At 33.5% G+C, this 16,310-nt stretch overlaps 1 protein-coding gene across 3 annotated transcripts in view; it reads left to right on the forward strand.

The window, feature by feature from the left end:
• The window catches only part of syd (JNK-interacting protein syd), a 141,439-nt gene that overhangs the window by 98,677 nt on the left and 26,452 nt on the right, over nt 1–16,310 (forward strand). For all 3 annotated transcript variants that reach the window (XM_072537418.1, XM_072537416.1, XM_072537417.1), the window contains 4 exons: nt 99–351; nt 846–981; nt 5,534–5,821; nt 5,952–6,080. In XM_072537418.1, the coding sequence (XP_072393519.1) occupies nt 99–351; nt 846–981; nt 5,534–5,821; nt 5,952–6,080 (806 nt within the window). The remainder of the gene's footprint in view (nt 1–98; nt 352–845; nt 982–5,533; nt 5,822–5,951; nt 6,081–16,310) is intronic.

The raw sequence follows: 16,310 nt of genomic DNA on the forward strand, positions 1-16,310 counted from the left end.
TATGGCATGTTAAGAAGAAGATTAATTTTTTTATTTTTTACCTACCTAATTTATTTTAGAACCTATACTGTAAACCTATAATCATATTGTATTTTTAGCCATCTAAACGGAAGAGTAGTAGTGGCATTGGCTTGTGGTCAAGTCGCTGTTTTTAGAAGAGATTCAGAAGGTGAGTGGGACTTGTCGCAATATCATTTAGTACACATTGGTCTTCCACACCAATCTGTACGTCAATTGGCTGTGGTAGGAGACAAAATTTGGTGCGGATATAGAAATAAAATACACGTGTTGCAACCTCATGATATGCAGATTATCCACACGTTGGAAGCACATCCAAGGCGAGAAAGTCCGGTAAGTTTTCATGATTACTTTTTTATTTTCCTAAAATCATGTTCGTTGTTATTGATCGCCAGCAGTCTCAAAAGTGAAGATACGCTGACAATAAAAATGTTCAATCAGGTAGAACGTTTAGCAACCGTTTTCGAAGCCTACGATGGACTTGTCCTTGAGGCTACTTAAGTGCTAGTGGTGATTGGCGACTGCTGATCCTTTACATTTATCTACATATAATAGTAATTGATAAAGATTATCTACCAATTTTTTTTGTGATGGCAACTGTAGTATCGATCGAACAGGATATTATACTGAATATAATTTCGGTTTCCGTCGAAATTTAAATGCGACTAAACGTGACCGAGAGTAGAAACCGAAAACAGACTACTTAACGGAACCTCTTAGGAAACCGTACCTTTATATAGTGTTTTGTATTCCCGTTGCAACTGCAAACAGTTGACTATCTAATTGTTAAAAAAAACCTTACTAATTGTTAAAACATAAAATTTTAGGTCAGGCAAATGGCATGGCTAGGTGAAGGTGTTTGGGTGTCGATTCGATTGGATTCCACTCTAAGACTTTATCATGCGCATACATACCAACATCTACAGGATGTAGACATTGAACCTTATGTTAGTAAAATGTTAGGTAAGTTTTTAAGTTATTAAATGACAATAAGAATTAAAAAAAACAATATTAGGTAGAAGACATTTGCTATTCCTAAAAACAAACTTTGGAGTATGTCTATAAAATGTAAAATGAACCAATTTTTGAAAACGACACACACACACACACACACACACACACACACACACACACACACACACACAACAGTTTTTATAAAACCCCAGCTCCGAGTGACATGTGTGTTCCAATGGAACACTAGAACCCACATGTCCGAAGATCAAACCGATCACACTTCGTAATGGAGTGGTACCTATCTGACCCCCAAGCTATAATCAACCACCCCTTCCATCGCAGGACATAACGAACGAGGAGGCTTTGCACTGAAAGTTACTTTAGATGCCCTGAGTAATTAGACATCTTCTGTTTTACTTTATATGGTTAAGCCACCTGATTTTATGGGTAATTAGAAAAACTTTTCTCCCTATGAATGACTGAACTTAACTTTTACATGACTTTGGACTTGTGTCCCAAAATGTGTTTTCCGGACAGCGAGTCACTCGGCCGCCGAATTAGTAAAATAATTTTTGTTCTCCTCGTCGGCTGAGCACCCGAAGGGTCTGGCCATCAAGCCTACGTTTGTCGGTACGTGATCTCGATGCTCAAGTTCCGCGAACTTGGTCATTTTGACCTATCTGAAGGGCCTTTTAGCTGAACAGCTTTTCTGCCTGTGCTGCTGATCAACATTCACTCTACTTTTTTTATATTGTGTTGGGCTGCATGGCTGCTGTAACAGAAGGTTATAAGTATTAAAAATAAAAATAACTGAATAAAAGAAATAAAATATATGGATAGGGTATTTTTTTGGGTGTTCTGTTACTGCGTTTATTCGACTATTGCATGGCTATCATTTATTCATTGTTCTTCTGGGTCTTCTCCATATCCAGCTAGCTGCTGTCTGGGCCTCCTATGTACTGCCGTTTGGTTTTCGTCATAGTCTGTCAACTCTCTTAATAGTCTACTAGGGTGGTTCCTGAGATCGTTGAAAATCATTTGTGCTTTTTCGTCCATTGTTCTCAGGATTCTCTTTTGTTATGAGTCCCTAAATACGTACCTTAATGGAACGTACTTAGGTATATTGAGAGCCTCTCTGATCATATAGTTCTGGACTATTTGTATTTTGTTTCTGTTAGATTTGCAAGTGTGTATTCATGCGGCCGAGGCGTATATTAGTGTTGGTAAAATTATACAGTTTGCTGCCATCCTAATCTTTGTTTTAAATCTTAGTTTACACTTCCGACCTATTAATGATGAGAGTTGATTCTAATTATTTTAGCTTTCTGGACCGTTTGTTTCACGTGTTCTGTGAAGGTAAGCTTTTTGTCCAACGTTACGCCGAGGTATTTGGCTTGATTTGACCATTCGGTTTGCGTATCGAATAGGTATAGAAACCCATTTGGCCCGCCTCTTCTTTTTTGGTATATGACGGCCTGTGTTTTGTCAGGATTGACAGCTATTTTTCACTGTATACACCAATCTTGTAGTTCGTTAAGTGCCCTTTATAGGTGTCTTGTTGCTAGATCTGGGTTGGTACTGCTAACAGCTATCGCTGTATCGTCTGCGGATAGACTTAGCAACGATTTGGGTTCGGTTTGGGTGTCTGCTGTGTATATGGTGAACACCACTCCCTGTGGCACACCAGCCTCCATGGCTCCAGCTCCGGACAGGGTTGACCCTATCCGAATTTTGAACCTTCTGTCGGCTTGGAATGACGAGAAAAGACATGTCATCGCCTCACTATAACCATATTGGTTCATTTTATACAGCAGGCCTCCGTGCCAGACTCTGTTGAATGCTTTACTCACATCTAGAAAGGCGGCTGCTGTATATTTCTTTTCATTGAAACCTTTTATGATATATTTCTGTTAGACGCAGTACCTGAAGTTCACATGAGTGTCTGGGTCTGAATCCGAACTGTGCTTCAGGTATTGTTCCTTTTTCTTCTGATTCTTGTTTTAGTCTAGCTAGTATGACTCACTCTGCAATTTTGCTTATTGCTGGTAATAAGCTTATTGGCCCGATAATTCTGTGGAAATATGACATTTTTCCCTGGTTTTTCGATCATTATTACGTAAACTTCCTTCCATCTACCAGGAAAATGTCTTAATCTTAGGACGTGCTTAATTAAATTTGTTATGTCTACTACTGCTTTTGCTGGCAGATTCTTCAGAGCTCTATTCGTAATATGGTTTGGTCCTGGAACTTTTTTGGCGTTAGTACGCTTGATCAACTGTCTGACTTCTTCATGGGAGGTATGGGTAATATGTATGTTGCCCCTTCTTCTTTTTATTGCCCTGCATCTTCTTTCCACTTCTTCTGTAAAGTCGAGATCTTCATCGGGATGATAATTTTTCCTACATCCTTTTTCTAGCGTGTTTGTCATAACTTAGGCTTCGTCTTCTTCTGCGTACACAATTCCATTTTCTCCATGTAAGGGTGGAATCGGTTTTTTATCTTTTCTTAGTATTTTAGATAGCTTCCAGAACGCAGATATAGTTTTCCCAATTTTTGTTTCGATGTTCTTCTAATTTTTTTTACTTCTCTATTTAGCTGATTAGCAATTCTTTTGTCCTCTTGGTTTCTTGTTCTGTTGGACCTTCTTCTTTTTCTGTTTTTTTTTCTTTATTAGTTCTTTTAGCTTTTTGCTGATTTCTCTTAATCTTCCCCAAATTTTTTTTGTTTCTTCTTCTGTGGTGCTGGCCTTGATAGCATTTTGTATCGTTTTTTCTAGGTTTAGAATACATTCCTCTAGTTCTTGTTTTGTGTCTATAGTTGTTATTGCTCCGATAGTTTCGCTTACTATTCTTTTGTAGTTTGGCCAACTTGTCCGTTTTTCTTGTAGGTTTTTAAACAGTATGTTTCTACTGCTTCCAGGGTCAATACAATTGGGTTGTGATTTGATTCACCCTCGTTCAGTGAGTGTATTTCGTGTTGTTGACCCACGTTTTGTAGAATTGCTAAGTCCAGGAATGCAGGGAGTCTGTCTCCACAATGGAAGTATGTAGGTTCTGTGAGTCCTACCCCTATGGTGTTTACACTGTTGTGTGTTAGCAACATGTTAAAAAGGATGTAAGACTAATGACAATAAGCACAAAAAGCAATTTGAAATTGGTCACTAAACAACGGTACCATATACTATCCAAAGTAGAACAGGAAGAGACTGTAGAGAGATCTTAAACTAATTAGAATGAAAAACTGTTACGAAAAATAAGCTCAAGATGGTTAAAGAGAAGAACAGGTGGTAATTTGCCAATCGTACACAGGAATGTTACGATCTTCTCGTTGCTCAGAATCGGCACCGTCATTAGGGTGGGTAAGGATACTGATAACAGATAGATAATAGATTGACCTAAGAAGCCAAGAAATTCTGAATACAGCTAAACTGCAAAATATGGACGCCAATAAATCTTAATACGAGATTTCAAAATAATAAAAAATAAAAATAATAAATAAAACAAAGACAGGCAACAATAACATAATATCTAAATAAATTGCGGTCCATTATTCAAAAGTGGAAATTAATTATTACTTAAAATTTCAGGAATAATAAATAAAGGGCTACGGACCACAATTTGTTAAACAAAAAAAAGCTTTTTGGTTCCTGTCATATTACTCATTAAAAATAACACATATACTTTTAATATTAAAAAAAATCATTTTTTCGTAATAATTTCGAAATAGCAACGAAATTTAATTATATATATTTGAATATTGTCAAAAAAATTCGTTTTTTCCTAATAATTGAAATAACAGAATTTAATCATATGTACTCTTAATATAAATTATCTAAATACAATATTTACGTACTCACTTTTGAAAGTAGTTAAACTCTGTAGACCATATGTTAAGGGAAAAAAGCAGGTAAGACTTCAGAAGTCCCGTCTTCTGTTAATCCTCAGGAACGAAACGGTAGTGTGGAATTTGATAACATAGTTTACAAGGACGGCTCTTTAGCTGGGCATTGAAACTACATTGATGAGCACGGCTACTGAATGCCAGTGCCAGGAGAAGAATTCTAGAAAGATACGAAAATCTTTGTGCATTTTATGATTTAAACACAAGAATAAACCAGACTTACCGATGTGAGTTCTCGATCACACAACCGTATTTAAAAAAAAAACTAATTATTTAACGTCACCAGCCATCGCAACAACGAACCTAATAATGCCTCAAAACTCGGCGCTTATTTTTATATATCCTATTGCCAGACTAATTTAAAACTAAGGGTTAATGTGGACATTCTTAATGGGTGCTTAAAGAAAGAACGTGTAGTTGCGTTTGTTATACGCAGTTGGTTTCATGGGAAATATTACGTAATCTTAACATAATCACACACAGAAGAAATTAATGACATGGGGACTTAAGTACGGCGTACTTAGACGCAATAAAAAACAGTCTACAAGATAGATATAGTCACCTTGGTACAGCACTAACAAAAATTTTAAGGACTAGAAAAATGAAATGCTGGAGTTAATAACCGATTTTCTTATTTTGACGCACCTTTTGTATTTTTTAGGTACGGGTAAATTAGGATTTTCTTTAGTTCGAATAACTAGTCTTCTTATTTCATCGAATCGGCTGTGGATCGGCACGAGTAATGGAGTAATAATTTCTGTACCGTTATCTGATGGTAATCCAGCCGCCCTCATTCCAAGAACCAGTTCATTACCCGGTCAAATGAACGTTAGATTTAGACCAATACCCGGAAATGCACCGCCGTTCTGTACCATGGCACATGCGCAACTAAGTTTTCACGGACACAGAGACAATGTAAAGTTCTTTGTGGCTGTACCTGGAAGTGGAGGTAAGGAAAATATTATTTTAATCTCGATAGTCAAAGCTATTAAAAGATGTGTTTATTTTCTGGCCTTAAACTAGTTTTAAAACCGTGATTTTTTTAAATTAGCCCTTCGTATATTTAACTTTATGTGTAGGAATGAGTGCAGCGTCCACGCCATCCGAAGCAATGTCCGCTTCAGTATCTTCAGTAGGAAATACATTAAAAAGTCCCACAGCGATGCTCGTTATTTCTGGTGGTGAAGGTTACGTCGACTTTAGAATCGGTAAGTTTCGTATTATTTGTCTGTAATGCTAGCTTGAGATGTTTGCATGCGCTTTAAGTCAAGTGATTCGTTTAAATTTGATAGGATTCCTGGGAATAGAAGGTAGTTTTTTAACATTTGTATAACGAAGATGATAGTAAACGATAATTGGTGTAACCTGTCTTATAATAACAGTGTTCCGGTGAGTTACTAATTGAGTTGTATTAATAACAATGTTTTTCTTTTCAGTTATTGTTAAATTAATACATTAAAATATATATTTGTCTGGTATATACAATATGGGAAGAAATTTGATCCCTTGAACAGTTTAAAAGAAGTTTCATTGAAACAATAATAAATGGTGTAAATATTCTTATAATTTTTGCTAAAACATTCTTTTATTTTTATAAAAACTTTTTTTGATTTTATATTCCAGTTTCTTAATTTAGCACATTTGGCCACATAAATGTGGGTAAATGTGAATAACAGTGGGTAATTACACGACACAATATACTCCCTCCCGTTGGTGGACGATGAAGTACTAATAGCTGCTGATACTGACGACTCGAGCTTAAGCAATTTTGAGGAATATGAAAAATGGATAAATTCAATCCTCTAGAGTCATAAAGTAACAAATAAAACAAAAAAGCCTATTTACAATACCGTTGTTGAAAGCATATTATTACATATGCGTCAGAAATATGGGAATTTCGAAAGAAAGATACAGACATATTGTTATCCCTATATATAGAGTACTGCAGACGAAGCGCCAGAATTTCAAGGCTAGACTATGTCAGAAATGATGACATTGGAAGAATTATAAATTTATATGGTAATATAATATAAAAGAAAAGACTGATGTGATCGCGATCACTACAAATGTTCTCTATTCTGTGTCACTTTTAGTAATTGTTGAACGTTCATGGTCGTCCAAGTTCTGATATTTCGAAGCCCTGACATGGTTCTTCTGCCTACTCTTCTTCGGCCCTCTATCTTCCCTTAAATTATTAATCGTAGTAGGTTATATTTGTCATTTCTCACTATGTGGTCTACGCACGAGGTCTTTATTTTCTTAATCGTTGTTATAAGTTCTAACTCTAACTCTCTATTTATGGCATTTAATACTGTTCGATTCGTAATGTGTCCATGATATTCTGAGCATTCTGCGATAAAACCACATTTATTTATTTCATTTCATTTTTTTTTATATTCTAATGTTTATTTTAATTTAATTTTGGTTTCCAAAGAAATCTCGTTAACAACTTTGCTTTCCAAAAAATAAATTTTGTTAGAAACTTTTGAACAAGAAACTTTGCTTTCCAACGATGTGATATTACCATAATCTTTGTTTTCTCATGATTTAATCGACGAAATCACAGCAGCGTTCCTGTCCTCAAACACGTACGTTTCTGGATCATGACCATCTTCTTGCAGGGCGTCCTTTACTGGTTGGACCAAATCAGCCCCTTTCTCAACAGAATTTAGTTCTCTATCTTCCAATTCACGTCGTAAATCCGTTACTTTTAAATCACTTATTCACGTAGCCATTTGTCAAAAAATTTATTTAAACATTTTACACTTTTGACACCAGTGTAATGTTTATTTAATTGATTTACAGTTTTCTAACACTTATTCTTCTACAATTTAATTTCTCTTTATATACAGGGTGGTCCTTAAGTAATTGTACAAACAGAAACAGTAGATTCTGCACTTTAGAATATTACGATTTACGCCAACTTGCCTTAATAAAATGTTGATATTAAGAAAGATACAGGGCGTTAAAGTAGAAATTTAAAATTTTATTTTTCGCTATAACTTTTACGTTTATGAATATTTTTAGACAAAAATTTACAGTTGGATGCTCTTGAGTAGGATAAATTATAATTTTATACATACTTTCATGTAACTAATAGAGGGCGCCACATATGCCACATGTGTGGCATAAATTTGCGCTTAACTTTTTTGATTTTTAAGTTAGTTCTATTTGTGTTAAAAAATATTAAAGATACTTTATTTTTACAAAGAAAAGGTATACTTGTTAGTAATCTAAAAATTTAACCGTTTTCGAGATAATCGCATTTTATAAGTCAGCTGCATAATAATTCTTAGTTTGATATTTGTGCGGTAAAGCACTGAATACCTGTAGATAAGCATAATTCATAGTTTATTATTATTAAAAGAACTCAGATGCTTTGTTATGGGTGCTAAATAACTTACTGGAAAAAAGATTCTTCATCTTCTTCTTTAGGTCCGTGTCCGTATTCAGACGTTGGTCGTCATCATGTTTACAATTTCCCTTTTCTATCTCTTCTGAAGTTTTTATAATGGCGTTGTATTAATTTTTTTCTATTGTAAAATGCTCAAAACCCAAAATATGTGGTTTATGCAAGATAGTACACCACCACATTCTAGAGAGAAAGCAGTTAGAACATACTTAAATACAACTTTTCTGAACGTTGGATTGGTCGTGGTAGTCATATTCCCTGGTAATGTAGTGAGATATTGATATAATTATTTAATTCATAAAAAATCTGAAAAGGAAAACTTTTGCTACAAATCTAACCTAAAGATTCAGCATTTTTACAAAAACATCATCGTTGGCCTAATAACCGATATTTTTATAAATATAGTAAACACTCAGGCAATTTAGCTCAGCATAATATTAGTTCGTTATTAAATCATAATAATCCATTTGTTCGAGATGTAATTATAGTTACTCGTAAGCTGTAACATAATCATATAAATAAGTAATGTCATCGATAGGTTTTTCAGTGTGTATATAAGTAACCAATGAACGAGATACATCACAGCTTAATACATTATTTAACCTCTGCGACAAATAAGATATAGTTCGATAATATACCATAAGATTTGGATATGTATCCAAAAGAATATATTCATCCATTCTACATTATAGCCACCACGTAGCCCAGAATTTAATCCGCTTGATTTTGGTATATGAGGCGCATTAAAACAACGTGTTTATAAGAATCCCATAAAAATTTGTAACCGGCTATGGGAAGATATAAATACTGCAGCAGTTTCTTTAGAACCAATGATGCTATTTAATATGAGACGGTCTTTTATGGAATATATTGACAAATAAATTAAAGAAAATGGTGGAAATATCGAACACTTACTTTGACACAAATGTATGTTATTTCGTTTAACTATTTCTTAATTTGGTTTGTAAACAAAATGTTTTGATTATGACTTTAACATAAAACGTAAAATGTTTGATGTAAAATCCTATTATTCTGTTATTTTGTCAAATCTTATTATTGACCATCCTGGTGATATATTTATTTTATTTAATATTTCGTTAACTATTAACTGTAGATAAAGGTATTTTATACCAAAATTCAGAAGTATTAATGTTTTTGTCTATTTTTTCTTCGTTGCCTGGAGTAATTGCCTTAAATCAAAATTATGCAGCTGATTTGTAAAATGCGATTATCTCAAAAATTGCCGAGTTTTGAAGTTATACACAGGTATACCTTTTTTTGTTAAAATAATGTATCTTTAATATTTTTCATCCCAAATACAGGTAACTTAAAGAGCAAAAAAGTTAAGTGCAAATTTATACCACATATGTGGCATATGTGGCGCCCTCTATCAGTTACATCAAAGTGTGCATCAAATTATAATTTCTCATATTTAAAAGTACCCAGTTGTAAATTTTTATACATAAATGTTGACAAATTTGAAAGTTATAGCAAAAAATAAAATTCACCCCGTATCTTCCTTAATATTAACATTTTATTAAAGCAATTTGGCTTAAATCGTAATATTTTGAAGTGTAGAATCTACTGTTTCTTTTTGTACAATTACTTAAGGACCACCCTGTATATATATATATATATATATATATATTTATATATATATATTTGTCCCGTTGTTATGGAATTCCATTGAAGTCTCTCAGCGTAACAAGTCGTTTGCCAGGTGTCTAGACCCCTCATGGTGTCAGAACATTTTTGTTGAGCGCCGTTACTTGGAATCTCGAACCTTCGACGAAATCTGCATTCTTCTTCTTCCTATGCCGTCCCCATTAACGGAGGTTGGCGACCACATTTTTAAAAGCTTCTCTGTCTTTTGCAACGTGGAATAATTCGTCTACAGTCATGTTTGTCCAGTCTCGAATCTTTCTAGTATGTGTCCAAGGTATGCAGTCTTGCGTACTTTTATCGTTCTCAACAATTTTTTGTCTCGACCCATCCTTCTCAGCACTTCCTCATTGGTGACCCTGGCAGTCCATGGAATTCTCAACATTTTCCGCAAATCTCCAAATCTGCATAGTCGAGTATTTTCTATAAGTGGCCTAGCAATGCCATCGTAACAATATTCTTCAAATGAAACATAATTATTTCAGTGTTGCAAGAAAACTCTGGATCATTCTTTTATCTAATCAATAAACATAAATAAGGATTAAAACTAATAACTGTACTAATGTAATATTTTTCAAACAATTTTGTATGCCAGACAAAACTGTTTTCTCTGAATTTTTATTTAATACATATAATTTTGTATTTTGTTTAAACATTGTAAACAATTTGCATATGACGAAAAACTGCACAATATTGTTGACTTTTGACTGTATTACTGTTTTATAGATTTAAGCATCTAAAATATTAGTATGGTTTATAGAATAGGATATTATTTCAATGCAGTCGACAAATTTTAACATCTGGTAATAACTGTTTGGAGAATTGGAGTATTTGGGACGTGGTGAAGGTTCACTAATTTAATTTACTTTGGGAGGCATTTAATTGTTATATAAAAACTGGGACATTAACTTTTATGTAGGTAAATGTTTCTTAAAAGTATTCAGAATATAAAAATTTTGGTTTTGAGTTCAGATGCATATTTAATTTTCTGTTGATAGTCATGTTCATCGTTACAAGCCAGATTTGATGGAAAAAATATATGATTAGACATTAGAATTAAGCTAGTAGCAATTGTTTGCACAAGATATTTGTAGACTATGAGCTTTGTTCTTGTGGTTCTTTGAGCCTATGGATCAATATTTATGTAAGAAATATAAAATTAGCGGGTTGATTAATTAGAGTAGTAAAAAATTAAATGTATATGGAAGTAAATATAAAATTGGCACAATTATTAGCGCCAAAGAGCGACCACTTACTTTTTATTGTAAATATCGTTGCACGAACCAATGAACAATATACATTTCATTTTTAGTATTGTATTAATGCTTTAATTAATTAATCAGTTAATTTTATATTTCCTAAATAAACACATCCATAGGCCGCTGGTTCAAATCCGGCTCGAAGGGCCACAAGGTAAGTGATCACTCATTTGCACTACTAATTGTGTTGAGTTGTGCCAATTGATTGTTTTTATACTTACAACAATATACATTTCATTTTTTCTGCTTTAATTAATTAACCATCTAATTTTATATTTCCTACATTTCTTCCTACAGTTCTTATAAAACATTTTTTTCTTTTAAATGTGAACGATTCAAATTTATTGTAAGACATTTACAATATAAACAAATGCTCGAAAAAATACTATTAATACGACGTCAGTCAATTATTTTTACAACACTTTCATTATCTAATAATTGTAACAATTTTGTAGATCTCGTCAAATCTAGGACCCTTTGTTCGTTTTGCTTGGTCGATGCTCCATTGCTCTTTTAACACTAAAATCGGTAGGCCCTTGTTTCTGTTACATGTTAATTTGTGGTTCTTCGATCGTCTTTAAATAATATTTTTATATACTTTTCCCATTCGGTACAGCATTCCTTAATATCACTTACTATTCTACCACTAGAGTCTCGCAAGATGTTCTTATGCAAATGGCAGCTGTCATGTTGTTGCTCCACCTTCAATATTATTAGACAAGACTCTTGTAGTCATCGGTTTGCTGGTTTTATTCTTTTCCAGTTCTTCCAGTGTATTTTTCCATGTTTCTAGATTTGTATTTCTATTAGGTCTACGACGTCTTGTGCCATTCCCTTCTGTATTACTGTTTGTTTTTTTCGTTCGAATATTTTCTCGAAGTGTAGTAATCATTGCCATCCAAAAAAAAATTATAATAAAATTTTTGTGACTGAGAAAAGGTCGACGTTTGAACAGTTTTTTCACAAGTCCGCCATTTTGTTTTTTTTTTAAGAATTTTCAATTTTTCTGGTAAACTATCACGTGAGGATACATTTTTAAAACCCTTCTCGAATTTTATATTTCAGATTTGTCGTTCCAGTCAGATTAACTGTCCGCCATGGATCAGTAATTTCTTGACGAAAAGTTTTTGGCGCCATCTTTAAAATAGATGAAAAATAGAAAAAAAAACACAGAGGAATTTTTTCTTGTAATCTTCAACAGTTGTACAATAATATAAAAGAAGTCTAATTGCCATATATAAAATGCAAAAAAATGTTGAAAATGTGTCATTTTTTAGCATTCTAGACGGTAATAGTACCGTAAACTTTTTTATCGCTGTGACGCTCGTGTTCATTCTCTGGACCTTTTTCGGTCCTTGCTGAGCTTCATAAAAGTTTCATCAACTAGTTTTCAGTAGTTCCTCTTTATATTCAGCAATATGGCCTATAATAGGATTCAGTTCAGTAGTTTGTCAGGGTCTAGAGCTTTCCTATTTTGTTAAGAAAATTATCTGCTATTACGGGGTTTCATAAAAGTCGATTATTATGATTCTTCTGGTTGATCAGAGCTTTCATTCTTTTTAGTTTAGTTTAAAGTTGAATTTAGCATAAATCAGATTATGGTTAGTTACTGCGTCTACACTCGGATATGTTTTTGCAGATATAACACTGTTTCTGAATCTTCTATTAATGATGATGTAATCAATTAAATGTCTGAATATCTTGCCTTCTTAATCAGCTAATTTCAAGGTATACAATATACAATTGTATTTTAGGTGGCTGGAACCAAGTAGTCGCTATAATGCTTTCCTTTTCTTGACAGAACTGTATCTGTCCAATTTCCCTTTCATTACATTCGCCAATTCCATACTTTCCAGTTATATTTTGGATGCTTTCGGCATCAACTTTTGAGTTAACATTTGAGTCAACCATAATAATATTTACTTCGTATTTTTTAGTACTCCGTAGAATTTGAATTTTGTAAATTCAGCTGTAGAATTGACAAAACTCTAATGATACGTGTAAAATAAATGTCATGTCGATACATAGTTTCCAAATCGGTATTTATCCTTCACGAAAAGTATTGGCGGATATCTTTATATTTTTTACAATTTAATGATAATTTAATTTAATTAAACATATTTTATTTACCATATGAGTCGTCACTAAGATAAGTATTCATTTATATAGAATCATCACTTCATAACATAAATATTTGTTACTAATTTCTATTTTACTAAACAATTATCATAGCACATGTAATTTACTAACACTCTGTATATATATATCACTCTCTGTTTCCATAAAATAGAAAAGTTTTATTTGGAACAAACACATACTTGCTGCGATCACTTTTTAAAAATAGACTTTTTTCAAATAAGTAATTTATAAAAGAAAAACAATGAAATAAATATTTTTAATAAACACACGTTTTAAATAACTTTCATATTAATAGCAATTTAAAATTGTAAAAGCGAAAACATAATGCTTTAAGCTGGGGCTGTCTTGGTGCCATAGTTTCCGATCCTTATTGCTAAAAACTTTCAGGGAAAATACCAACCCTTAAAATGAGGGTTGATTAAAAGATTCCTTGACTAAAACGTATTATTACATAGATTAAGGAATTCTTATTGTAATATATATAGTATACTCCCAAGGTTATTTCCACTGTTTAAAGGTTTCTGGGAACTGTTCTTAAAGGCTGTTTAGATCTTCTAAAATTTTTTCTTTAATGTTTTAATCGAAATAAACCTTTGTCATCTACCATATCCCTTAAGTTAGGAATATAATATAACACAGGCCATGTCTGATCATTTTCAAAAATCTCTTTCAAAAATAAATAACGAAGTTGTAAACTAATCCGTGGTCATGGTGGTCAAAGTTCATTCAAGTTGTTCAGTGTATAAGTGCTGTTTTATAGATTATCATCATCAGCTATTACACCCATCGTCGAATGTAAGCCTCCCTCCCTAGGTAAGTCCATTCATTTCTGTTCGTTAGTTCTTGCATCCATTCGTGACCAGCCATTCGCTGAAATCATCAGTCCATCTGGTTTGAGGTCTGCCTCTACATAAACAGAGATATTCGTGTACATTATTTTAATCACCTCATAATACTCAAAATTAATAACCAGTGAGAGAAGAACTCGTGGAACGAATTCGTAGTACACCATATTCTTCCACTCTAAAAAACAGTAGGCATTACTTTGACATTGACCTGCAGTGCGTTTTGGGATGTGGGAGAGGTTTTTGATTTCCATTAAAACGGTTGGACCTTTATTTTTATATTGTTCCATAAACCCATGTCTCTTGCTCAGTGATGATGCTAAAACCTCCCTTGTACCAATTGAAAACTTCTTTAAAAGTTTTATCCAGTTACTTGACACAAATATTTACTTGCTCTTCCTATAAATTAATATTGAAAACTCAAAAACCTTTAAACACAAAAATTGTTAAAAAACTGCTGTCTTCGCGAAGATAAAGCAATTGTGTATTAGTAAAACCGGCAGAACTTGAACTGAATCACTGTAAACAATGTTGCCAACCAACTACACTTCATTGCGACATTGCCATGCTGTTCAAAAATACCTGGAACCTCATGATATGCATTAAAAAAGTCTCCTTTATTAGAGTTGCAATGATTTGACATGAATGAGACTTTATGTTTATCATAAAATGCATATTAATAACTTAAAATGACAAAAATATTTTGGCGTACCAAAAAATTATCGCAGAAAATATCATAAGAGGAAGGATCTGCAGGTAACTGCAGTAGAAAAAAGAAAACACGTTAAATCGTGTATCCTTGGAAACAAAATAAGTAATAATACACATATAATAACGTTAACGTGTATTACGTTGGGTAATGGAATCAAAACAAGACCAGTAAAAATCAACCGAGACATAAGGCAAGGTGACACAATATCTCCAAAATTATTTACGGCTGCCCTAGAAGATATCTTTAAGTCAATAGACTGGGAAAATGGGGAATCCCTATTAACGGACGATACTTGAACCATCTTAGATACGCAGATGATGTACTACTAATATCCGCCACGTGGACTACACTGAATACGATGATTGAGGAGCTACGCACAGAATCCCTAAAAAAAGGACTGGAAATAAATTTTAGCAAAACTAAACTAATGTCAAACAAAAATGACAAACCTAAATATCCAAGGCACAGAGATAGAACACGTAGATGAATATACATATCTGGGTCAAATTGTCAAGGTAAGCAAAGAAAATCAGACTACCGAAATAAGCAGACGTGTAAAAATGAGATGGGCAGCATTCGGAAGACTCTCATACGTACTTAAAAATAAAAATATACCTCAAAGACTGCGAACCAAAGTGTTTAATTCCTGTATCCTACCTGGGAGCTCAAACCTGGACAGTCACTAAAATAAACATGGACAAGATCAGAAAAACTCGGAGGGCTATGGAACGACAGATGCTGGGTATCTCACTCAAAGATCATAAAACCAGTGAAGACATTCGCAATAGAACAAAAGTAAAAGATGCTGTCGAACAGGCAGCTAAACTGAAATGGAAATGGGCTGGACATAACGAACGTCTTGAGGATGATCAATGGAATAAAGAAATCGGGAATTGGCCGCCTTATGAAGCCAAAAGACCACGAGGAAGACCGTAAATGTGCTGGAGTGACGATATTAAAAGAACTGCAGAACCAATGTGGAAACGTCTTACAAACAACAGATGAATGGCGAGAATTACGAGAGGCCTATATTCGGCAATCCGAATAGAGAAGAGGGCTTAATAAAAAATTAACGTTAAGCTCGATTTTAGAAAATCCATTCTTAGATACAGGGCGACTAATAATAATGTGTTAAAAAAGACGTTATTAGTGGTTCAATATTTTGTAATATGTTTACAAATCTTTAAATAGAACCTAAGTACAAAGACACTGCAAAAACGCCATTACTTGCCAGACAAAGTTCAGATTACGATTTGTTCTTCTTCTATTCGCTATTGTGCCTTTATTGACAGCCGCTCTAAATAATGATGTAATCGATTTTTCATACCATTGTCTTAGATTTTTCAGATATGATGTTCTTTCTCTACCAGGACCACGTTTACCTTGGATATTTTCCTAAGTGATAAGTT

This window comes from Diabrotica undecimpunctata, chromosome 7, assembly GCF_040954645.1.
Source record: "Diabrotica undecimpunctata isolate CICGRU chromosome 7, icDiaUnde3, whole genome shotgun sequence".
In the NCBI taxonomy this organism is placed as follows: Eukaryota; Metazoa; Arthropoda; class Insecta; order Coleoptera; family Chrysomelidae; genus Diabrotica; species Diabrotica undecimpunctata.